The 26598-nt window shown below is 40.3% G+C and overlaps 1 protein-coding gene across 3 annotated transcripts in view; it reads right to left on the bottom strand.

Moving 5' to 3' along the window:
• Positions 1–21854: 21854 nt before the first annotated feature.
• The window catches only part of LOC133607173 (uncharacterized), a 29103-nt gene continuing 24359 nt past the window's right edge, over positions 21855–26598 (bottom strand). The window contains exons 1-4 of one of the 3 annotated variants that reach the window (XM_061961638.2): positions 25251–25311; positions 24820–25109; positions 24634–24754; positions 21855–24551 (exon numbers count right to left, since the gene is read on the bottom strand). In XM_061961638.2, the coding sequence (XP_061817622.2) occupies positions 22234–24551; positions 24634–24754; positions 24820–25077 (2697 nt within the window). In that variant the 5' untranslated portion in view covers positions 25078–25109; positions 25251–25311 and the 3' untranslated portion in view covers positions 21855–22233. Of the gene's footprint in view, positions 24552–24633; positions 24755–24819; positions 25223–25250; positions 25312–26598 lie in introns of those variants that run through there. The other 2 variants (XM_061961637.2, XM_072913747.1) reach the window with 2 other exon arrangements.

The following is a 26598-nucleotide window of genomic DNA, read 5'->3' as shown; positions in this document are numbered from 1 at the left end:
GCAGAGGGGTGATAAAAAAAAAAGCCTCATAAACACCAGCGTTCGTCCCGGAAGCACCAAACAAAGAAGGAGCTCAGGTAAGCAGGTGGACATTGGAGGAATATTTAAATTAAATAGTGATTTGGTCAACTGCGAAAGTCAGTTGCTAGGGACTTTATAGAATAAATACATAGAAATACCCCTAGATTGTATATGTGATAAAAAAAAAAAGTGGTACATTTTTTTAAAAGTTGCCTTTAAAAAAAAAAAACTGTTTCTGATTGTTTTTAAACATTAAGCTCAGAAAGCAGAAGTGTTGTAAATTCTTGACAAAACCAATCATGCTATTTGCCGTTCGCAGCCTTTTTATTGATCATTCCCATCCGTGAAGCATGGTCAGCCTCAACTCCTGCAGGATGAACGCCAATCTACTTGCTCTGACTCTATGTCTCCTTGGAAGTACAGGTACATGCTAACTGAAATACACAAATGCATATACACTCTTTTTTTTTATGAGGTCATAGTTACAGTACATACTATTTTAAGGCAAAATGTGGTTGCATTTCCATCAAGTCCAATCATAAAAGTTTATGGAAGTCATAAATATTTGCGTTGTTTGTCAAAAAGGGATAGTCGATTTCATGGCGATACAGGTCAATGTTTAAACTTCAGGTTTAAGGTTTTTCCGTACAAAAGAATTAAAAGATGCCCGAAGACGCTTGAATTTTTTTTTAAAGTATTGAATAGATGAAGATACAACAAGAAAAAAGTAATACAGTTAAGTTTTTTTTAACTTTCAGAGTCAAATATAATTTTTGTTTCCTGATTCTTACACAGCCCGATTCTAAATTGAGTTATAGTTTTTAAAAAAACCAAAACAAAAACAAAACTATAACACCAAAAAAAGATATATATATATACATACATACAGTACAGGCCAAAAGTTTGGACACACCTTCTCCTCATTCAATGCGTTTTCTTTATTTTCATGACTATTTACATTGTAGATTGTCACAGAAGGCATCAAAACTATGGTGAAATAACTGAAAACATGTTTTATATTCTACAAACCCCGTTTCCATACGAGTTGGGAAATTGTGTTAGATGTAAATATAAACGGAATACAATGATTTGCAAATCCTTTTCAACCCATATTCAATTGAATGCACTACAAAGACAAGATATTTGATGTTCAAACTCATAAACTTTATTTTTTTTTTGCAAATAATCATTAACTTTAAGAATTTCATGGCTGCAACACGTGCCAAAGTAGTTGGGAAAGGGCATGTTCACCACTGTGTTACATGGCCTTTCCTTTTAACAACACTCAGTAAACGTTTGGGAACTGAGGAGACACATTTTTGAAGCTTCTCAGGTGGAATTCTTTCCCATTCTTGCTTGATGTACAGCTTAAGTTGTTCAACAGTCCGGGGGTCTCTGTTGTGGTATTTTAGGCTTCATAATGCGCCACACATTTTCAATGGGAGACAGGTCTGGACTACAGGCAGGCCAGTCTAGTACCCGCACTCTTTTACTATGAAGCCATGTTGATGTAACACGTGGCTTGGCATTGTCTTGCTGAAATAAGCAGGGGCGTCCATGGTAACGTTGCTTGGATGGCAACTTATGTTGCTCCAAAACCTGTATGTACCTTTCAGCATTAATGGCGCCTTCACAGATGTGTAAGTTACCCATGTCTTGGGCACTAATACACCCCCATACCATCACAGATGCTGGCTTTTCAACTTTGCGCCTATAACAAACCGGACGGTTCTTTTCCTCTTTGGTCCGGAGGACACGACGTCCACAGTTTCCAAAAACAATTTGAAATGTAGACTCGTCAGACCACAGAACACTTTTCCACTTTGTATCAGTCCATCTTAGATGAGTTCAGGCCCAGCGAAGCTGACAGCGTTTCTGGGTGTTGTTGATAAACGGTTTTCGCCTTGCATAGGAGAGTTTTAACTTGCACTTACAGATGTAGCGACCAACTGTAGTTACTGACAGTGGGTTTCTGAAGTGTTCCTGAGCCCATGTGGTGATATCCTTTACACACTGATGTCGCTTGTTGATGCAGTACAGCCTGAGGGATCGAAGGTCACGGGCTTAGCTGCTTACGTGCAGTGATTTCTCCAGATTCTCTGAACCCTTTGATGATATTACGGAGCGTAGATGGTGAAATCCCTAAATTCCTTGCAAGAGCTGGTTGAGAAAGGTTTTTCTTAAACTGTTCAATAATTTGCTCACGCATTTGTTGACAAAGTGGTGACCCTCGCCCCAACCTTGTTTGTGAATGACTGAGCATTTCATGGAATCTATTTTTATACCCAGTCATGACACCCACCTGTTCCCAATTTGATAAGTGTTTGATGAGCATTCCTCAACTTTATCAGTATTTATTGCCACCTTTCCCAACTTCTTTGTCACGTGTTGCTGGCATCAAATTCTAAAGTTAATGATTATTTGCAAAAAAAATAAATGTTTATCAGCAACACGTGACAAAGAAGTTGGGAAAGGTGGCAATAAATACTGATAAAGTTGAGGATTGCTCATCAAACACTTATTTGGAACATCCCACAGGTGTGCAGGCTAATTGGGAACAGGTGGGTGCCATGATTGGGTATAAAAACAGCTTCCCAAAAAATGCTCAGTCTTTCACAAGAAAGGATGGGGCGAGGTACACCCCTTTATCCACAACTGTGTGAGAAAATAGTCAAACAGTTTAAGAACAACGTTTCTCAAAGTGCAATTGCAAGAAATTTAGGGATTTCAACATCTACGGTCCATAATATCATCAAAAGGTTCAGAGAATCTGGAGAAATCACTCCACGTAAGCGGCATGACCGGAAACCAACACTGAATGACCGTGACCTTCGATCCCTCAGACGGCACTGTATCAAAAACCGACATCAATCTCTAAAGGATATCACCACATGGGCTCAGGAACACTTCAGAAAACCACTGTCACTAAATACAGTTTGTCGCTACATCTGTAAGTGCAAGTTAAAGCTCTACTATGCAAAGCGAAAGCCATTTATCAACAACATCCAAAAACGCCGCCGTTTTCTCTGGGCCCGAGATCATCTAAGATGGACTGATGCAAAGTGGAAAAGTGTTCTGTGGTCTGACGAGTCCACATTTCAAATTTTTTTGGAAATATTCGACATCGTGTCATCCGGACCAAAGGGGAAGCGAACCATCCAGACTGTTATCGACGCAAAGTTGAAAAGCCAACATCTGTGATGGTATGGGGGTGCATTAGTGCCCAAGGCATGGGTAACTTACACATCTGTGAAGGCGCCATTAATGCTGAAAGGTACATACAGGTTTTGGAACAACATATGCTGCCATCTAAGCGCCGTCTTTTTCATGGATGCCCCTGCTTATTTCAGCAAGACAATGCCAAGCCACATTCAGCACGTGTTACAACAGCGTGGCTTCGTAAAGAAAGAGTGCGGGTACTTTCCTGGCCCGCCTGCAGTCCAGACCTGTCCCCCATCGAAAATGTGTGGCGCATTATGAAGCGTAAAATACGACAGCGGAGACCCCGGACTGTTGAACGACTGAAGCTCTACATAAAACAAGAATGGGAAAGAATTCCACTCTCAAAGCTTCAACAATTAGTTTCCTCAGTTCCCAATCGTTTATTGAGTATTGTTAAAAGAAAAGGTGATGCAACACAGTGGTGAACATGCCCTTTCCCAAGTACTTTGGCACGTGTTGCAGCCATGAAATTCTAAGTTAATTATTATTTGCAAAAATAAAAAATAAAAAAGGTTATGAGTTTGAACATCAAATATCTTGTCTTTGTAGTGCGTTCAATTGAATATGGGTTGAAAAGGATTTGCAAATCATTGTATTCCGTTTATATTTACATCTAACACAATTTCCCAACTTATATGGAAACGGGGTTTGTATATATAGTCGAGGTTTCTGTGGTTTGTCCATTATACAGTGCTCACATATATATATATATATATATATATATATATATATATATATATATATATATATATATATATATATATATATTTTTTTTTTTTTTTTTTTAAATATTATTATTATATATATATATATATTTTTTTTAAGAATCAAATTTAAAAAATACATTTTCAGGCAATTTCTATGCAACCAGAAGGAGCTTCTCTAACCTGTAACTTGTTTTGAAAAAGTTTCATTATAATTATTATACCAAGTAATTCTTTGCAGGAATCGGTTTGAATCAAGAACCGTGTTAAAATTGAGAATCAATTCTAAATCTATTTGTCACCCCAGGAATGGTAATCGGATGGAATCGTTAGGTGCCCAAAGATTCACACACCTTCTAACGAATCATTTTCAACAATTTCCAATTAATTATTTGATAAAATATCACATATTAAAGATATACCATTTCGGCCAACACATTTTTTTCCCCCTCATTGTTATTTACGGGGGGACAGTTTATTTTAATAAAGTACTTATTTTAAGACATCATTTTAATAAATTAGAAAAATCCGACTGAATAAGGGAATTTCTTGACTATCAATAACCGCAAAAGCATTTATAATTGTCGATTTTATCTGACTATGCGCCCCATGCAATCATTGTTTTACACGGGCAAAATATATTTTGGTAACCTTTATATTTATATTTTTTCTGTGTAACTTTGTAATGTAGATAATGTTTATGTATATGTTTTAAATATGCCAAAGTCTTAGGAAAGAAGTTGTGACTGTTGTAATTTTCCACCACAAGGCGGCGATATTGGTGTGGATATGAACGTCAGACATCAATCAAAGTCAATCAATCAACGTTTATTTATATAGCCCTTAATCACAAGGGTCTCAAAGGGCTGCACGAGCCACAACGACATCCTCGGCTCAGATCCCACATCAGGGCAAGAAAAAACTCGACCCAATGGGATAACAATGAGAAACCTTGGAGGGGACCGCAGACATGATCAGTTTTTGACTTTGAAACCTCATATCAGTTTGGAAGGAGAGCTGGTCGTTTAAACCTTGTGTAATGTTCATATTGTTGTTACTCAGCCAGCGTTTGTAGGTCTGTTGGACGTTGGACGATGTATGGACGTTGCACGGAAAATTTCTCTGCCAGTTTCTGCGTCCCACAGGGATTGTTCTTTTGTGTTTCTGCACCTGCGGTTCCCACACAAGGTTGCAACATTGTTTGTCAACACTGCCTGCTCTCATTTTCTCGCACATTAGACCATATTTGCCAACCTTGAGACCTCCGATTTCGGGAGGTGGGGGGTGTTCGGGGGTGAGGGGGGCGTGGTTGGGGGCGTGGTTAAGAGGGGAGGAGTATATTGACAGCTAGAATTCACCAAGTCAAGTATTTCATATATATATATATATATATGTATATATATATATATATATATATATATATACATACATATATTTATATATGTATAATTATATATATATATATATATATATATATATATATATATATATGTATGTGTGGGGAAAAAAAATCACAAGACTATTTCATCTCTACAGGCCTGTTTCATGAGGGGGGTACCCTCAATCGTCAGGAGATTTTAATGGGAGCATTCGCATACCATGGTTTATATAGGGCACAGAGTGGGTGGGTACAGGCTGGCCTAGGGGCGTGGTGATTGGTTCATGTGTTACCTAGGAGGTGTTTCCGTCTATGGCGGCATGTTGTTACAATTTCGCTGCGCTTGTTGAGGGATGACAGGTCTGGACGGTAGATAATAAACAGTTTCTCTTTCAAGCATAGGTTGCATCTTTTATTACCACTATTGTAAGGTGTGCTGGATGCAAGAATTTGCCATGTTATTGAATATTCAACATTATTGTCTTTGAGGTCCCAAATGTGTTTGCTGAGTTCTGTGGTATTTCGCAGGTTTTTGTTCCTGAAAGAAGCCTTGTGGTTGTTCCATCTGGTTTTGAATTCACCCTCGGTTAATCCTACATATGTGTCGGATGTGTTAATGTCCTTGCGTATTACCTTAGATTGGTAGACAACTGATGTTTGTAAGCATCCCCCGTTGAGGGGGCAATCAGGTTTCTTTCGACAGTTACATGCTTTGTTGGTTTTGGAGTCGTTCTGACTGGGGGTCGACGGCTCATTTGCAATTGTTTTGTTGAACCAATCACCACGCCCCTAGGCCAGCCTGTACCCACCCACTCTGTGCCCTATATAAACCATGGTATGCGAATGCTCCCATTAAAATCTCCTGACGATTGAGGGTACCCCCCTCATGAAACAGGCCTGTAGAGATGAAATAGTCTTGTGATTTTTTCCCCCACACATACATATATTGCGCTCTACTACGGTATCGAGCACTATTTTTTGGATAACCTTATTAAGACATATATATATATATATATATATATATATATATATATATATATATATATATATATATATATATATATATATATATCTCCTGAAAATATGCAAACAAAACTGTGTTTAGATAATTGATACTTCAAACTTGCATAAATATAACATGAATATAACATAACTTGGCTTCTGAGAGCTTCAAAATGTAATGAATAAAATGCTAAAGTTGTTGATAAACAAGCAATTATTTTAATAAATAAATATGGTCATTTTAAATGAATTATTATGATAATTTAAAATTAATTATTTCAAATATGTTTATTTTAATGTATAATTCTATAGCTGGATGTAATAAGGAGTCAGAAAAAATGCAAATAAAAATACAATTAATTTTGATGTTTTTAGCAAAATATAGTAAAAATGTATTTAGTTTTTTTTTTTTAAATTAATAAAAATATTTATTTTTAGGTAAGATAAACATAATAATACAATTTATCTCTAGTCTGGATGATTTAGTTCTTGTCATCCTGTTGTCCTCCTGTAGTGAAAAAAGGCTGTCCTCACTCAGGTCCGCATGGAGCTGGAGGGGGCGTGGCCTCCAGCTCCGCCTGAAAATCGGGAGATTTTCGGGAGAATATTTGTCCCGGGAGGTTTTCGGTGAGGCGCTGAATTTCGGGAGTCTCCCGGAAAATTCGGGAGGGTTGGCAAGTATGCATTAGACCCTCTGATGTTCTGTGTACGTGTGCGTGTGGTACACAGAACATCAATTTCCACACTTCTATTAGCCCCGGGTCCAGTGGACCCGGACATCTTATATGTAATAGAAATGTGTAGGGGGAGTGTATGGTGTGTGGTCATTAAATATGTATTCTGATATATGTTCTTCACCGAAAATGAGCCAAAGTCAGTGAGTCTCAGTTTGAAAAATTCATTAATTGTATCATTTTTCTTTTAATAAAAAATAAAAACGGGTCTCACAGACCCGAACACCACACAAGGGTTAAAGTCAAGCAACGACCGTTTGATTGGGGATGGCGAGGAGCAGTTTTCGCCGCCCATCCACAAATAGCTATGAACAGGCGCTGACAAACTCAGCACGTCAAGGTGTCATCGTCACTAATCGAATCGATTATTACCAAGAGCTGAATTTGTGGCACCTCGTTACAAATTATCCAGCGTTTTGTGGCAAACCATCAGATCAAAGGTTGGCGCCGTGCCCCGCCCACATCTTATGGCTTAGGCCAGGGGTCGGCAACCCGTGGCTCTCTGGAGCTTTTTCAAAAAATGTATGAAAAATGGAAAAAGATGAGGGGGAAAAATATCTATTTTTGTTTTAATATGGTTTCTGTAGGAGGACAAACATGACACAAGCCTCCCTAATTGTTACAAAGCACACTGTTTATATTAAACATGCTTCACTGATTCCAGTATTTGGCGAGCGCCGTTTTGTCCTACTAATTTTGGCGGTCCTTGAACTCACCGTAGTTTGTTTACATGTATAACTTTCTCCGACTTTCTAGGACGTGTTTTATGCCACTTCTTTTTCTGTCTAATTTTGTCCACCAAACTTTTAAGGTTGTGCATGAAAGGTGAGTTTTGTTGATGTTATTGACTTGTGTGAAGTGCTAATCAGACATATTTGGTCACTGCATGACTGCAAGCTAATCGATGCTAACATGCTATTTAGGCTAGCTATATGTACATATTGCATCATTATGCCTCATATGTAGCTATATTTGAGGTCATTTAGTTTCCTTTAAGTCCTCTTAATTCCATGACACACTATCTGTATGTAGTATGTCTTTAAATTTTTTGCGGCTCCAGACAGATTTGTTTTTGTATTTTTGGTCCAATATGGCTCTTTCAACATTTTGGGTTGCCGACCCCTGGCTTAGGCAAAATTCCTTCACACTTCATCATCGCCCATCTGTCTGTCCACTATGAATCATTTTGGATGACTTCGTTAAAGTACGACACCTGTTTTTGGCCTTAATATAAAATCAAGACGGCCCACTTCCTGTTTGCTTTCAAATATGGCTTCTTGAGACTTTTACGTGCGTCCTGTCCTGGGATTTTCCTGACGATATACGTGAATCTGGTGGCAGGGGCTAGTTTTTTTTCCTCATTTAGAGAAAAGCGCTATATAAATATAATTCACTTCACTTCACTTCATTTTCAAGGGGGCGCCAGAGAGTGAATTTTTAAATTTCGTGTTCGAGACCCCAAAGTAGCTTGCAAAACCAACTGAGTTTTCGTGCTTTTTAAAGGGGAACATTATCACCAGACCTATGTAAGCGTCAATATATACCTTGATGTTGCAGAAAAAAAGACCATATATTTTTTTAACCGATTTCCGAACTCTAAATGGGTGAATTTTGGCGAATTAAACGCCTTTCTATTATTCGCTCTCGGAGCGTTGTGACGTCACATCGGGAAGCAATCCGCCATTTTCTCAAACACCGAGTCAAATCAGCTCTGTTATTTTCCGTTTTTTCGACTGTTTTCCGTACCTTGGAGACATCATGCCTCGTCGGTGTGTTGTCGGAGGGTGTAACAACACGAACAGGGACGGATTCAAGTTGCACCAGTGGCCCAAAGATGCGAAAGTGGCAAGAAATTGGACGTTTGTTCCGCACACTTTAACGAAGAAAGCTATGCTACGACAGAGATGGCAAGAATGTGTGGATATCCTGCGACACCCAAAGCAGATGCATTTGCAACGATAAAATCAAAGAAATCTGCCGCCAGACCCCCATTGAATCTGCCGGAGTGTGTGAGCAATTCAGGGACAAAGGACCTCGGTAGCACGGCAAGCAATGGCGGCAGTTTGTTCCCGCAGACGAGCGAGCTATCGACCCTAGCTTCCCTGGCTTGCTGACATCAACTCCAAAACTGGACAGATCAGCTTTCAGGAAAAGAGCGCGGATGAGGGTATGTCTACAGAATATATTAATTGATGAAAATTGGGCTGTCTGCACTCTCAAAGTGCATGTTGTTGCCAAATGTATTTCATATGCTGTAAACCTAGTTCATAGTTGTTAGTTTCCTTTAATGCCAAACAAACACATACCAATCGTTGGTTAGAAGGCGATCGCCGAATTCGTCCTCGCTTTCTCCCGTGTCGCTGGCTGTCGTGTCGTTTTCGTCGGTTTCGCTTGCATACGGTTCAAACCGATATGGCTCAATAGCTTCAGTTTCTTCTTCAATTTCGTTTTCGCTACCTGCCTCCACACTACAACCATCCGTTTCAATACATGCGTAATCTGTTGAATCGCTTAAGCCGCTGAAATCCGAGTCTGAATCCGAGCTAATGTCGCTATAGCTTGCTGTTCTTTCCGCCATGTTTGTTTGTGTTGGCTTCACTATGTGACGTCACAGGAAAATGGACGGGTGTATATAACGATTGTTAAAATCAGGCACTTTGAAGCTTTTTTTTAGGGATATTGCGTGATGGGTAAAATTTTGAAAAAAACTTTGAAAAATATAATAAGCCACTGGGAACTGATTTTTAATGGTTTTAACCATTCTGAAATTGTGATAATGTTCCCCTTTAAGGGCCTCAAAAATGCGATCGTCTTGGGAGAATAATCATAATAAGCAAAGCAGTTTCAATCTAATAATGTGTTTTTGGGAAAAAAGTCCTTCTCTGCAGAGGAGAGTCAACACCCGCTACAGTACCGACAACACCTGCTCCGGGCCCGACAACACCTGCTCCGGGCCCGACTACACCCGCTCCGGGCCCGACTACACCCGCTCCAGGCCCGACTACACCCGCTCCAGGCCCGACTACACCCGCTCCAGGCCCGACTACACCCGCTCCGGGCCCGACAACACCTGCTCCGGGCCCGACTACACCTGCTCCAGGCTCGACCACAGGTGCTGCGGCCTCCACCACCCTGTCTCCGGATAATTCGACCACTCCTGGAGCCTCGCCCTCATCGGCGATCCAAACCACCGCAGGCAAAGAACCGCCAGAGGGTCTTTCAGAGGGCGCCATCGCCGGTATTGCCATCGGTTCCATCGCAGGTGTGGCCGCCCTTGGTAAGTCGGAACACTTCCTCGAAGACTTCAGCGTGTGTGTGCTTTAAAATTGTTGAACAATATCAAGTAGTGTTGGTGTGCTGTTTCCGGGTGCCACTAGATGGAGCGGGCGCACGACTAGCGGTACCACACTTTAAGTCAGGGGTGTCCAAAGCGGGGGCCATTTGGCAAATATTTCAACGGTCCACCGCACATTCTTTAAAAGTTAAAGTACAAATGATTGTCACACACACACACCAGGTGTGGCGAAATCATTGTCTGCATTTGACCCATCACCCTTGATCACCCCCTGGGAGGTGAGGGGAGCAGTGAGCAGCAGCGGTGGCCGCGCCCGGGAATCCTTTTTGGTGATTCAACCCCCAATTCCAACCCTCGATGCTGAGTGCCAAGCAGGGAGGTAATGGGTCCCATTTTTTATAGTCTTTGGTATGACTCGGCCGGGGTTTGAACTCACAACCTACCGATCTCAGGGCGGACACATTCTGAGCATACTACTATTAAAAAAATTTAAGAAAATTATTTTAAAAAATGTATGTTGACACTGAAAACGAGGGATGCACAATGTAATTTTTCCAACCGATACCGGAAACTTCCGATTCATTTATTTGTATTGATCATTGGCGTTGTTAGGCATATTTTAGGGGGGCTCAAGCCCCCCTAAAATATTCTTAAGCCCCCCTAAATAATTTAGTGTTTTTTTCTTTTTTTTTTTTACAAATACATGCCGACATAGTCATTATAAAATGGCCCGAATATGAGTTTAAATAAATAATCATATAACCTGTTATTATTCACTCAGTTTCCCCTCACTTCGTAGCGTAAGGTAGAGAGCCCCTTTAGTGCGTCGCTATCCAATCCATTCCACTTGTTCATATAGAAAATGCCCACATCACTCAAATTCCAGTCCGCATTTTCTCTGCGACCTTGCTTGCGGTCCTGCAGGTGTACGAAGCACATTATCTTCCTTTACAATGAGTGAACCTGCACAAAACCTTGTGTGTGCAATTGTAAATAATTTATTTTTTAAGTTCTTGTAGAATCTATATAAAGTAATATACATTAGCCTATTGTTAAAATAATGAAAAAAATATAATTAAATATATTTGTTTTATTGTATTGTTACATTAATAGCTGTTGTATTATTATAGGATGGCTTGTTAAACATTTCATAGGATTTTCAGAGGGAGGAAAAACCAAGACATTTAATATAAAATGTAAAATGAATAAATACATAAAAAGAAAAAAAATGGTTAAAAGCCATCGTCCCGGGAAGCATTTCATTTTGTCCCGTGCATTTTTTTTAGATAATAATAATAACAATGAATCATTTCTAAGTCTTTCTTTGCCGTTTGCGAAGTTTTGTGCTTGCGCGTAACGTTCGCTCGCATCCTGTGCATTACCTGGGGGCTAAGCCCCCCCCTGTCCTTAAAAGCTAGTGACGCCCCTGGTATTGATTATGTTTAAAATGCATACTAAACTGTACTTTATGCACTCCTTTATGTGGAGCATTTGGTGCAAATAGCCCACAAAGTCCCAAACCGTCGACCCCATCTAAGTTCACAACGAGCTCAGGGGAAGTTTACGAAATATATCAAAATAGCCCCCGCATCCTCTTCATTTTTCAGCGTTTGGGCCCCCGGGAGAGAAAAAAAAAGTTTGGACACACCTGGTTTAAGTGGTGTTGGGTGTGTTAGCATGTTAGCGTTTACAGCACAAGCAGGTGTTAAAATGTATTGACAAAGCTTATTAGATATGTTTTTGTTTCAGGTGGCGGTATTTTTGGTATACTCCGGTACACTGGGAAGGTCTGAGAGCAGATTATCCCAACTTTGATGCCATGGCCGACAAGAAAGGAATACATGTTAACTAGCATCATTTTAAATTCATGTTTCGGTAAATAAGCAAGCCCCCTTTTCACGGCTATTGTTTTTTAATGTTTGTTTGTTTTCATCTTTGAAGGGCTGATGATGTGTGATTAAAGCAAAATTGTCATTTTCTAAATGTATTAATGGGCGAGGGGCTTTTTCATGTATATATTAGTCGTCATGTTGTTTTGTATATAAATAATTGTTCTTTAAATATTGTGTTTTGCATCATTTCTTTGATATCTATTTTGTTCGTTGCGACCCTTAAAAGCTACATGGCTATAGTCCAAGTGTTTATTTCACATTCTTCTCAACACAAAAAGAATATCGTATATTACCAAATAGCAGGGGCGTCACTAGCTTTTAAGGACAGGGGGGGCTTAGCCCCCAGGAGATGCACAGGATGCGAGCGAACGTTACGCGCAAGCACAAAACTTCACAAACGGCAAAGAAAGACTTAGAAATTATTCATTGTTATTATTATTATCTAAAAAAAATGCACGGGACAAAATGAAATGCTCCCCGGGATGATGGCTTTTAACCATTTTTTTTCTTTTTATGTATTTATTCATTTTACATTTTATATTAAATGTCTTGGTTTTTCCTCCCTCTGAAAATCCTATGAAATGTTTAACAAGCCATCCTATAATAATACAACAGCTATTAATGTAACAATACAATAAAACAAATATATTTAATGATGTTTTTTTCATTATTTTAACAATAGGCTAATGTATATTACTTTATATAGATTCTACAAGAAACACAAAACTTAAAAACTAAATCATTTACAAATGCACACACAAGGTTTTGTGCAGCTTCACTCATTGTAAAGGAAGATAATGTGCTTCGTACACCCGCAGGACCGCAAGCAAGGTCGCAGAGAAAATGCGGACTGGAATTTGAGTGATGTGGGCATTTTCTATATGAACAAGTGGAATGGATTGGATACCGACGCAATAAAGGGGCTCTCTACCTTACGCTATGAAGTGAGGGGAAACTGAGTGAATAATAACAGGTTATATGATTATTTATTTAAACTCATATTCGGGCCACTTTATAATGACTATGTCGGCATGTATTTGTAAAAAAAACAAAAAAACACCAAATTATTTAGGGGGGCTTAAGAATATTTTAGGGGGGCTTGAGCCCCCCTAAAATATGCCTAACAACACCAATGCCAAATAGCAGCCCGGGCGTTTATTTTACAAAATCGATTTTGGAGACAGGCGTTTAAAAGAAGCAGGCGGTTATTTGCACAAGGTTTTTATTTATTTTTGCACCAGCCTGCACCAGGCCATTATTTGGTTACAATGGTTACTGTCCAGTTTTTTTTTTTTCGTACAAAAAACTTTAAATGTAAAAGCTATTGTAAACATACAAACCAAAAATGAAGAGATCAACATGAGGTAGGCTATCAAAAGACAAGATCAACAAGGCCTCTACATGGCAGTAGTGCAACAATTGTCAAATAGAATACCAATACTAAAAATAAATAAACTTTTTGAATAAAGCAGCCTACCGGGAAAAATAAAATTATGGTACCAAGTACTCAAGTATAAAACCCATCATCAAAACAGAACAAGAATACTGTCACTTAAATAAAATAAAGGCTACAGTACTCCAAGTTTTAAATAAAGCAGCATACAGGAAAAATAAAATCATGGTACCAAGTACTCTATAAAACCATCAAAACAATAATACTGCAGCAAACGCAACCCCAGTAGCTTTTTAATCTAAATTATGCAAATAACAGCCCATGGGCGGCTATTTGGACATAGGCGGTTATTAGGAAGAGGCGGTTAATTCACAAAATGGGGTTTAGAGGGGAGGAGTATATTTACTATATATATATATATACACACATTAAATATATATATATATATATATATATATATATATATATATATATATATACATACATACATACATACATACATACAGGTAAAAGCCAGTAAATTAGAATATTTTGAAAAACTTGATTTATTTCAGTAATTGCATTCAAAAGGTGTAACTTGTACATTATATTTATTCATTGCACACAGACTGATGCATTCAAATGTTTATTTCATTTAATTTTGATGATTTGAAGTGGCAACAAATGAAAATCCAAAATTCCGTGTGTCACAAAATTAGAATATTACTTAAGGCTAATACAAAAAAGGGATTTTTAGAAATGTTGGCCAACTGAAAAGTATGAAAATGAAAAATATGAGCATGTACAATACTCAATACTTGGTTGGAGCTCCTTTTGCCTCAATTACTGCGTTAATGCGGCGTGGCATGGAGTCGATGAGTTTCTGGCACTGCTCAGGTGTTATGAGAGCCCAGGTTGCTCTGATAGTGGCCTTCAACTCTTCTGCGTTTTTGGGTCTGGCATTCTGCATCTTCCTTTTCACAATACCCCACAGATTTTCTATGGGGCTAAGGTCAGGGGAGTTGGCGGACCAATTTAGAACAGAAATACCATGGTCCGTAAACCAGGCACGGGTAGATTTTGCGCTGTGTGCAGGCGCCAAGTCCTGTTGGAACTTGAAATCTCCATCTCCATAGAGCAGGTCAGCAGCAGGAAGCATGAAGTGCTCTAAAACTTGCTGGTAGACGGCTGCGTTGACCCTGGATCTCAGGAAACAGAGTGGACCGACACCAGCAGATGACATGGCACCCCAAACCATCACCCAACCATGCAAATTTTGCATTTCCTTTGGAAATCGAGGTCCCAGAGTCTGGAGGAAGACAGGAGAGGCACAGGATCCACGTTGCCTGAAGTCTAGTGTAAAGTTTCCACCATCAGTGATGGTTTGGGGTGCCATGTCATCTGCTGGTGTCGGTCCACTCGGTAAATAATAAACAGTTTCTCTTTCAAGCATAGGTTGCATCTTTTATTACCACTATTGTAAGGTGTGCTGGATGCAAGAATTTGCCATGTTATTGAATATTCAACATTATTGTCTTTGAGGTCCCAAATGTGTTTGCTGAGTTCTGTGGTATTTCGCAGGTTTTTGTTCCTGAAAGAAGCCTTGTGATTGTTCCATCTGGTTTTGAATTCTCCCTCGGTTAATCCTACATATGTGTCGGTGACAAACACTTTCCCAAAGACAACATCCTAAGAAAAGTATTCAACAAGAACAACATTAAATTGAGCTACAGCTGCATGAACAATATACGACAAATCATCTCAAACCACAACAAAACAATTGCAAATGAGCCGTCGGCCCTCAGACAGAGCGACTCCAAAACCAACAAAGGATGTAATTGTCGAAAGAAACCTGATTGCCCTCTCAACGGGGGGTGCTTACAAACATCAGTTGTCTACCAATCTAAGGTAATACGCAAGGACATTAACACATCCGACACATATGTAGGATTAACCGAGGGAGAATTCAAAACCAGATGGAACAATCACAAGGCTTCTTTCAGGAACAAAAACCTGCGAAATACCACAGAACTCAGCAAACACATTTGGGACCTCAAAGACAATAATGTTGAATATTCAATAACATGGCAAATTCTTGCATCCAGCACACCTTACAATAGTGGTAATAAAAGATGCAACCTATGCTTGAAAGAGAAACTGTTTATTATTTACCGTCCAGACCTGTCATCCCTCAACAAGTGCAGCGAAATTGTAACAACATGCCGCCATAGACGGAAACACCTCCTAGGTAACACATGAGCCAATCACCACGCCCCTAGGCCAGCCTGTACCCACCCACTCTGTGCCCTATATAAACCATGGTATGCGAATGCTCCCATTAAAATCTCCTGACGATTGAGGGTACCCCCCCTCATGAAACAGGCCTGTAGAGATGAAATAGTCTTGTGATTTTTTTCCCACACATACATACATATATATATATATATATATATATATATATATATATATATATATATATATATATATGTATATATATATATATATATATATACATACATACATATACATTGATATATACAGTATATAATTTATATGTATTTATTTTGCTGTTTTTGTTTACATGTTAATGGTGTTTTAATGAATATACATGCATGTTTAACACATATAGATTCCTTTCTTTCATGAAGACAAGAATATAAGTTGGTGTATTACCTGATTCTGATGACTTGCATTGATTGTAATCAGACAGTAGTGCTGATAACGTCCACGTTTTCAAATGGAGGAGAAGAAAAGTTCCTCCTTTCTGTCTAATACCACATGAAAGTGGTGGGTTTTTGGCATCTTATTTGTCCAGCTTCCAAACTCGTTTTTATACACTTTACAAGAAATATATTGACGTCAAACTCCGTCGCTTGCTAGCTTGTTTGCGCTGGCTTTCGGAGACTCTTGTTTTGAAAGCGCAGGCGCGATGGAGCGGCACTTTTATTGTGAAGACAGGAACTGTGCAGTCAGTCTTTAGGCTTTTGACGGGATGTACGATTGAAATAAAAAAGGGTCTTTTTTTCCTTCACACTTTTGATTGATTGATTGAAACTTGTATTAGTAGATTGCACAGTACAGTACATATTCCGTACAATTGACCACTAAATGGTAACACCCCAATATGTTTTTCAACTTGTTTAAGTCAGGTCATGTGACCGCCTGGCTCTGTTTGATTGGTCCAACGTCACCAGTGACTGCATCTGATTGGTGGAACGGAGTGAACGTCACCAGTGACTGTATTTGTTGAAACGCAGGCACTATGACAGACCAAAACAAACAAAGCGTGCATTAACAGATCGATAAAAAATTAGTAGCGAGTAGCGAGCTGAATGTAGATAAAAGTAGCGGAGTAAAAGTAGTGGAGTAAAAGTAGCGTTTCTTCTCTATAAATATACTCAAGTAAAAGTAAAAGTATGTTGCATTAAAACTACTCTTAGAAGTACAATTTATCCCAAAAGTTACTCAAGTAGATGTAACGGAGTAAATGTAGCGCGTTACTACCCACCTTTGAGTATGACACATAGAATGGACCTGCTATCCCCGTTTAAATAAGAAAATCGCATTTCAGTAGGCCTTGAACTAGCATGTCACCGTGGTAATAACCAAAGTTACTGTTGTTAATGTCTACTTAAGCCCTTTAACAATGACACTGCCCCCTGGTGGCCTGGCATGCATATGACGCGCTTTTATTTGAGTTTTGTATGTTTTCACGAAAAAGCTTCATTTTTATTGACAATTGATATCATAGATTCTTGTTTTAAGAAGCCCTTTTTAGCAACGAGACAGACAATCATGTAAGGTGACAGCAGGACAAAAACACTTGGTGGACTTTGGACCTCATCAGGAGAACTCTTCTGTTAGCTCAGGCCATTAGCCCTGTGTCAACACAGGGAGCACTTCCACTGTGCTGTGATGGCAGTGTGATACAGATCATATCAGTATGATACAGATGATATTATGATATGAGTATGATAACGATGATATGAGCATGATGAATATTACATGATTAGAATACATATGAAATGAGTATAATACAGATGCTATGAGTATGGCAAAGATGACATGCTTATAATGAAGATGATATGACATAAGTGATATGTATGACAAAGATGAAATTAGAATGATAAAGATGACATGAGTATGATACAGATGATATGAGTATGATAAAGGTGATATAAGTATGATACACATTATATGAGTATGATAAAGATTACATGCTTATAATAAAGATGATGTGATATAGTGATGACTATGATACAGATGGTATGAGTATGATAAAGGTGATATAAGTATGATACAGATGATATGAGTATGATATGAATATGATAAATATGATATGAGTATGATAAAGAGGATATTATGAGTATGATACGAGTATGATAACGATGATATGAGCATGAGGAATATTACATGCTTAGAATAAAGATGAAATGAGTATGATAAAGATAATACGACTATGATACAGATGATATGAGTATGATAAAGGTGATATGAGTATGATAAAGGTGATATACGTATGACACAGATATGAGTATGACAAAGACTACATGTTTATAATGAAGATGATAAGATATAAGTGATGAGTATGACAAAGATTATATGAGTATGGTAAAGGTGGCATGAGTATGATACAGATGATATGAGTATGATAACGATGATATGTGCATGATGAATAATACATGCTTAGAATAAAGATGAACTTAGTATGATAAAGATAATATGAGTATGATACAGATGATATGAGTATGATAAAGGTGATATAAGTATGATACAGATGATATGAGTATGACAAAGATTACATGCTTATAATAAAGATGATATAAGTGATGAGTATGACAAAGATGATATGAGTATGATAAAGATGACATGAGTATGATACAGATGATATGAGTACGACAAAGGTGATGTGAGTATGATAACGGTGATATAAGTATGATACAGATGATATGAGTATGATATGAATATGATAAATATGATATGAGTATGGTAAAGAGGATATTATGAGTATGATACGAGTATGATAACGATGATATGAGCATGAGGAATATTACATGCTTAGAATAAAGATGAAATGAGTATGATAAAGATAATATGACTATGATACAGATGATATGAGTATGATAAAGGTGATATGAGTATGATAAAGGTGATATACGTATGATACAGATATGAGTATGACAAAGACTACATGTTTATAATGAAGATGATAAGATATAAGTGATGAGTATGACAAAGATTATATGAGTATGATAAAGGTGGCATGAGTATGATACAGATGATATGAGTATGATAAAGGTGATATAAGTATGATACACATTATATGAGTATGATAAAGATTACATGCTTATAATAAAGATGATGTGATATAGTGATGACTATGATACAGATGGTATGAGTATGATAAAGGTGATGTGAGTATGATAAAGGTGATATAAGTATGATACAGATGATATGAGTATGATATGAATATGATAAATATGATATGAGTATGATAAAGAGGATATTATGAGTATGATACGAGTATGATAACGATGATATGAGCATGAGGAATATTACATGCTTAGAATAAAGATGAAATGAGTATGATAAAGATAATATGACTATGATACAGATGATATGAGTATGATAAAGGTGATATGAGTATGATAAAGGTGATATACGTATGATACAGATATGAGTATGACAAAGACTACATGTTTATAATGAAGATGATAAGATATAAGTGATGAGTATGACAAAGATTATATGAGTATGATAAAGGTGGCATGAGTATGATACAGATGATATGAGTATGATAACGATGATATGTGCATGATGAATAATACATGCTTAGAATAAAGATGAAATTAGTATGATAAAGATAATATGAGTATGATACAGATGATATGAGTATGATAAAGGTGATATAAGTATGATACAGATGATATGAGTATGACAAAGATTACATGCTTATAATAAAGATGATATAAGTGACGAGTATGACAAATATGATATGAGTATGATAAAGATGACATGAGTATGATACAGATGATATGAGTACGACAAAGGTGATATGAGTATGATAACGGTGATATAAGTATGATACCGATGATATGAGTATATGAATATGATAAAGATGATATGAGTATGATAAGGAGGATATTATGAGTATAATACGAGTATGATAACGATGATATGAGCATGATAAAGGTGATATAAGTATGATACAGATGATATGAGTATGATAAAGGTGATATAAGTATGATACAGATGATATGAGTATGACAAAGATTACATGCTTATAATAAAGATGATATAAGTGATGAGTATGACAAAGATGATATGAGTATGATAAAGATGACATGAGTATGATACAGATGATATGAGTACGACAAAGGTGATATGAGTATGATAACGGTGATATAAGTATGATACCGATGATATGAGTATATGAATATGATAAAGATGATATGAGTATGATAAGGAGGATATTATGAGTATAATACGAGTATGATAACGATGATATGAGCATTGTGAATATTACATGCTTAGAATAAAAATGAAATGAGTATGATAAAGATAATATGAGTATGATACAGATGATATGAGTATGATAAAGGTGATATAAGTATGATAAAGGTGACATAAGTATGATGCAGATGATATGAGTATGACAAAGATGACATGCTTATAATGAAGATGATATGATATAAGTGATGAGTATGACAAAGATGATATGAGTATGATAAAGATGACATGAGTATGATACAGATGATATGAGTATGATAAGGGTGATATAAGTATGATACAGATGATTTGAGTATGACAACAATTACTTGCTTACAATAAAGATGATATGATGTAAGTGATGACTATGACAAAGATTATATGAGTATGATAAAGATGATATGAATATGATGCGGGTGGTATTAGTATGATACGGATGATATGAGTATGATAAAGATAATATGAGTTTGATTAAAGATGGTATGAGTATGATACAGGTGATATTAGAATGATACGGATGGTATGAGTATGATAAAGATTACATGCTTAAGATAAAGATGATATATAGGTGATGTATATGATAAAAGTGATATCAGTATAATACAAATATGAGTAGGATACAGATGATATGAGTATGATAAGGATGATATGAGTATGATACAGATGATATAAGTTTGATAAAGATGATATGATTATAATATAGATATGAGTATGAGACAGATGATATAAGTATGATACAGAAATGAGAATGATATAGATGATATGAGTCTTAAACAGATATGAGTATAATACAGATGATATCAATATGATACAGATAATATGAGTCTGATACAGATGATATGGGTATTATATGATATCAGTATGATACAGATAATAAGAGTGTGACATTATAAAAATAAATACATTTGATTTGCAAGAACTTATCTTTGTGGAGGAGTTCAAGTACCTCGAAGTCTTGTTCACGAGTGAGGGAAGAGTGGATCGTGAGATCGACAGGCGGATCGGTGCGGCGTCTTCAGTAATGCGGACGCTGTATCGATCTGTTGTGGTGAAGAAGGAGCTGAGCCGGAAGGCAAAGCTCTCAATTTACCGGTCGATCCACGTTCCCATCCTCACCTATGGTCATGAGCTTTGGGTTATGACCGAAAGGACAAGATCACGGGTACAAGCGGCCGAAATGAGTTTCCTCCGCCGGGTGGCGGGGCTCTCCCTTAGAGATAGGGTGAGAAGCTCTGTCATCCGGGGGGAGCTCAAAGTAAAGCCGCTGCTCCTCCACATGGAGAGGAGCCAGATGAGGTGGTTCGGGCATCTGGTCAGGATGCCACCCGAGCGCCTCCCTAGGGAGGTGTTTAGGGCACGTCCGACCGGTAGGAGGCCACGGGGAAGACCCAGGACACGTTGGGAAGACTATGTCTCCCGGCTGGCCTGGGAACGCCTCGGGATCCCCCGGGAGGAGCTGGACGAAGTGGCTGGGGAGAGGGAAGTCTGGGCTTCCCTGCTTAGGCTGCTGCCCCCGCGACCCGACCTCGGATAAGCGGAAGAAGATGGATGGATGGATGGATGGAACTTATCTTTAACAAAGAGAAGAAGAGAAGAGTGATTATCATAAAACACTGCATGATGTACTAGATACTAGTAGAAATGTTAGTTTTTCAGTGTGGATGTGTGTCCTGTTGAAAGCTGAAGTGAGTCCAGATGACCTTTTGGGTCGCCTCCGTGACCTTCTACAGCACCTTTGGCTCCACCCACCTCCAGATGGAACATTAATATGGAAGACGTACAGCAGCTGGCATGAAGACGCCATTTTTATTCTCTTCACTGGACAGTTCGATATGTTATTTACATTTCATACACAACAGTAACTAAAATGGTGTAGAAAAAGAACATGAAGTATCACTACAGTATACTTCTTGTGTGCAAATAGTACAAATGTACTGCATGTTGTGTATTAATACTGCGAGCCCCCTAGTGGTCACTTTGATGAATCATCCAATCATGTAGAAAGGTGACATCACTTTAAGCATGCAGAATGTTTCATGCATTTCTGTTTGGACTGTAAATATCTTCACTGGCTTGCCTTGTCCTGGTGTCCTGGTGTCCTGGTGACGGGGTCCTTTGTCATACTCATGCACTGAAGATCGGCGCAGGTAGAACGACCGGGATGTATTGACCTGTTTCGAGGTCAATCAGCATCTTCTTCTGCACACAAAAGTACTGCTGGTGTTTAGGATCAAACATCAGGTGTCTGGGGGCGGAGCTACTGAAGAGGCTGAGGCCAGAGACTTCTTCAGGCTGAGATCTCTGGATCGAGGTCATGGACGGTTGGAGGGTGTGGGTGGAGCTCATAGATGGAAGAAGGGTGTAGATGAAGCCCATGGATGGAGGGAGGGTGTGGAAGGAGCTCATGGATTGAGGGAGGGTCTGAATGGAGCTCATGGATTGAGGTAGGGTCTGAATGGAGCTCATGGATGGATGGAGGGTGTGGAAGGAGCTCATGGATTGAGGTAGGGTCTGAATGGAGCTCATGGATGGATGGAGAGTATGGGTGGAGCTAAAGGATTGAGGGAGGGTGGGGGTGGAACTCATGGATTGAGGGAGGGCGTGGGTGGAGCTCATAGATGGGAGGAGGGTGTGGGTGGAATTCATGGATGGATGAAGGGTGTGGGTGAAACTCATGGATGGAGGGAGGGTGTGGGTGGAGCTCATGGATGGAGAGAGGGAGTGGGGGAAACTCATGGATGGAGGGAGGGTGTGGATGGAACTCATGGATGAAGGGAGGGTGTGGGTGGAGCTCATGGATTGAGGTAGGGTCTTAATGGAGCTCATGGATGGAGGAAGGGCATGGGTGGAGTTAAAGGATTGAGGGAGGGTGTGGGTGGAACTCATGGATTGAGGGAGGGCGTGGGTGGAGCTCATGGATGGGAGGAGGGTGTGGGTGGAGTTCATGGATGGATGAAGGATGTGTTTGGAACTCATGGATAAAGGGAGGGTGTGGGTGGAGCTCATGGATAGAGGGAGGGAGTGGGTGAAACTCATGGATGGAGGGAGAGTGTGGATGGAACTCATGGATGAAGGGAGGGTGTGGGTGGAGCTCATGGATGGAGTGAGGGTGTGGGTGGAGCTCATGGATGGAGGGAGAGTGTAGTTGGAACTCATGGATAGAGGGAGGGTGTGGGTGGAGCTCATGCATGGAGGGAGAGTGTGGTTGGAACTCATGGATGGATGAAGGGAGTAGGTGAAACTCATGGATGGAGGGAGGGTGTGGGTGGAGCTCATGGATGGAGGGAGGGTGTGGGGGGAGCTCATGGATGTAGGGAGGGTATGGGTGGAGCTAAAGGATTGAGGGAGGGTGTGGGTGGAACTCATGGATTGAGGGAGGGCGTGGGTGGAGCTCATGGATGGCAGGAGGGTGTGGGTGGAATTCATGGATGGATGAAGGGTGTGGGTGGCACTCCTGGATGGAGGGAGGGTGTGGGTGGAGCTAATGGATGGAGGGAGAGTGTGGTTGGAACTCATGGATAGAGGGAGGGGGTGGGTGGAGCTAATGGGTGGAGGGAGGGTGTGGATGGAGCTCATGGATGGAGTGAGGGTGTGGGTGGAGCTCATGGATGGAAGGAGGGTGTGGGTGGAGCTCGTGGATTGAGGGAGGGTGTGGGTGGAACTCATGGATGGAGTGAGGGTGTGGGTGGAGCTCATGGATGGAGTGAGGGTGTGGGTGGAGCTCGTGGATTGAGGGAGGGTGTGGGTGGAGCTCATGGATTGAGGGAGTGTGTGGGTGGCACTCATGGATGGAGTGAGGGTGTGGGTGGAGCTAATGGGTGGAGGGAGAGTCTGGATAGATCCCTTAGATGGTGGGATGGTGTGGGTGGAGCTCATAGATGATGGGAGGGTCTGGGTGGTGCGTACCTGGCCCAGGTGTGGGTACCGCGAAGTGGGCAAGGCAGTACAAACACCAGGGACATGACGTGAGGACACTCCCAGACTGGAGTTGTGTTCCTGGGCAGTGACAGTCTGCTGAGGAAAGGACGTAGCAGCCTGGTCACTGACGTTGGTTCTGGTTCTTTCCGTTTGCCTGGACTCTGCAAGATCCTTCACATTCCTAACTGGGATGAACTTGACTCTGGAGAAACAGGCAGCCATCTTGGTCACATGTCCTGTGGAAGCCTTATTATTTCCATGTAGAACTTGCAAATTTGGACGTGGTTTGTCCTCCCGACCGAAGACCCGGACGGTTGTCGGAGCTCTGCTGGCGGGGAAAGTGTGTGCATTTTGAAGCACATCTTTCTCCGCCCTTCCGGCTGAAGAGTTGTGAGCCTCTGAGGAGACAAACTGCTCCTGCATCTTCTTGGACAGGACACTGTTGATGATACAGGAGGCCATCTTGGTTTTGCTTTCATCCAAAGAGAAGGATTTCCGTAGTCGTTGTGGTGCCGAGTTGTCGCCTACACGACGAAGGAGGACAACAGTTTGACTCTGATAGCATCCGTGCTAAAAACAAGGACTCGTGTGTTTGGCTTTTGCTACCTTGGCGGGTTCCTCCGCCGCTTTGAGGGGTCGCTGGCATGCTGTGTTGCCGTAGCAACAGATCTGAGCGGTGATGGACAGTGGGGCAAAGGAGCTTTTTGACCTGAATCGGACATTTGCCCTCAAAACAAAAAGAGAAGAATTGAGTGAACTCTTCAAGACTTTTACTTCATTCACATTTCTCACTTGAGTGACGCATCGACCGCCGCTTTCCGGATCAGACTCTTCGTCACTGGACGGGCTGATGACCGATGCAGAGAAGTGAAGGGACAGGTCGTCTTCCGACCAGTCGCTGCCGCTTCCTCGCTCGTCTTCCTCGCCGGAGTTGGACGAGGAAGCGATGAGACGAGAGCTGGTCAAACGCGGCGGTGGCATCTGTGTGCCGCGGTGCAGCGGCAGGTCCACTTGGGGGCAGCGATGAGCACTCAGGAAGGAACCAGCCATTGTTTCGTGGACAATGTTTGGCTTGGACTTTTCTGGACAAAACAGGAAGGTAATGACTAATGGGAAATCTTTAAGAAACTTGAATCAAAGAAAAGTCTGTTCTCTGCCAAACTCTCAAAGCTCTAGTGCTGCTCTGAGATCCGTTAAAAACACCAACAAAACAAAGATCTTACCAGTGGTTAAAGGTTCCTCTTCTCACTGGGAATTCTGCTGCATGCTTTCTGATTGCACTTGGTATTAGTGTCACAGCAGTCGAGCCGTGTCCACACACACACTTTCAGAGAGAGAGAGAGAGTGGTGCTATCAGACTGCTTCTCTTCTATTTTTGGAGGTGATTGACGGACGAGGCTGCAGTGGACTGGGAATCCACCAAACCATCATTGTTTGCTTGGCCAAAACACACATAGCATGTTGAATATGCATCCAGCACACATTTTAGCGCTTTATGCCTTTGCCAAAAAGCGACTTGTAATTTGACTTTCGGATGAGGAGTGGGCGTCGGTGTCCCGGACTGAATCAAGAGGACGGGTCTACAAGAGTGGAGCTTGATAGCTGAAGCCTCTTAAGTTCATCATCATCATCATCATCAGCCGTTGTCAGTCCACTGCTGGACGAAAGCCTCAGCATGTTTCTGCCATAGTGAACGATCTCTAGCTGCTCCCTGCCACTGCACTGTTCCCTCTGGAACTGCTGGCCGTCTTCTTGGCGTACTTTTCATGCTGGTTATTAGCCTACACCTTCCACGCTGGCTTGGTGCGGGTTAGAAGGGGTATTTTATATCAGAGATCCTTCTCCTAGACTAATTGCCTTACTGGGCTGTTGAACTTAGTCTGTTCTGTTGGTTGTCCGCGCCCCAATTACCCAGGGACCCGCTCAGCTTTATGGCACTGACCGCCTGCCAGTCACAAGAGAAGGTGCAAACCGTTCTTTGTGTGCATTTTATAGACGTTAGTTGGGACTCACTAACCCATACTTGCCAACCCTCCCGGATTTTCCGGGAGACTCCCGAAATTCAGCGCCTCTCCCGAAAACCTCCCGGGACAAATTTTCTCCCGAAAATCTCCCGAAATTCAGGTATTAGTGGACCTGAGTCCGCTAAACCACAATATAACCAGCATACCTGCCCAATCACGTTATAACTGTAGAATGATGGAGGGCGAGTTCTTGGTTTCTTATGTGGGTTTATTGTTAGGCAGTTTCATTAACGTCCTCCCAGCGCGGCAACAACACACAACAACAGCAGTCACGTTTTTGTATACCGTAAAGCAGTTCGTCTGCCGTAAACAGCAATGTTGTGACACTCTTAAACAGGACAATACTGCCATCTAGTGCATTTGATGAAAGCACTTTTGTGCGTGCCACACATCAATGCATCATCAGAGTTCAGCATGGTTAGAAAAATAGTGACAGAGAATAGAACAAGGATGGACAATTCAACCCTTAACTCAACAATGAGTAGATGAGTGTTATGTGTGTGTATATGTGTAAATAAATGAACACTGAAATTCAAGTATTTATTTT

The sequence above is a fragment of the Nerophis lumbriciformis genome, linkage group LG09 (genome assembly GCF_033978685.3).
Source record: "Nerophis lumbriciformis linkage group LG09, RoL_Nlum_v2.1, whole genome shotgun sequence".
Taxonomy (NCBI): domain Eukaryota; kingdom Metazoa; phylum Chordata; class Actinopteri; order Syngnathiformes; family Syngnathidae; genus Nerophis; species Nerophis lumbriciformis.
This window is presented reverse-complemented; position numbering and strand designations above follow the sequence as displayed.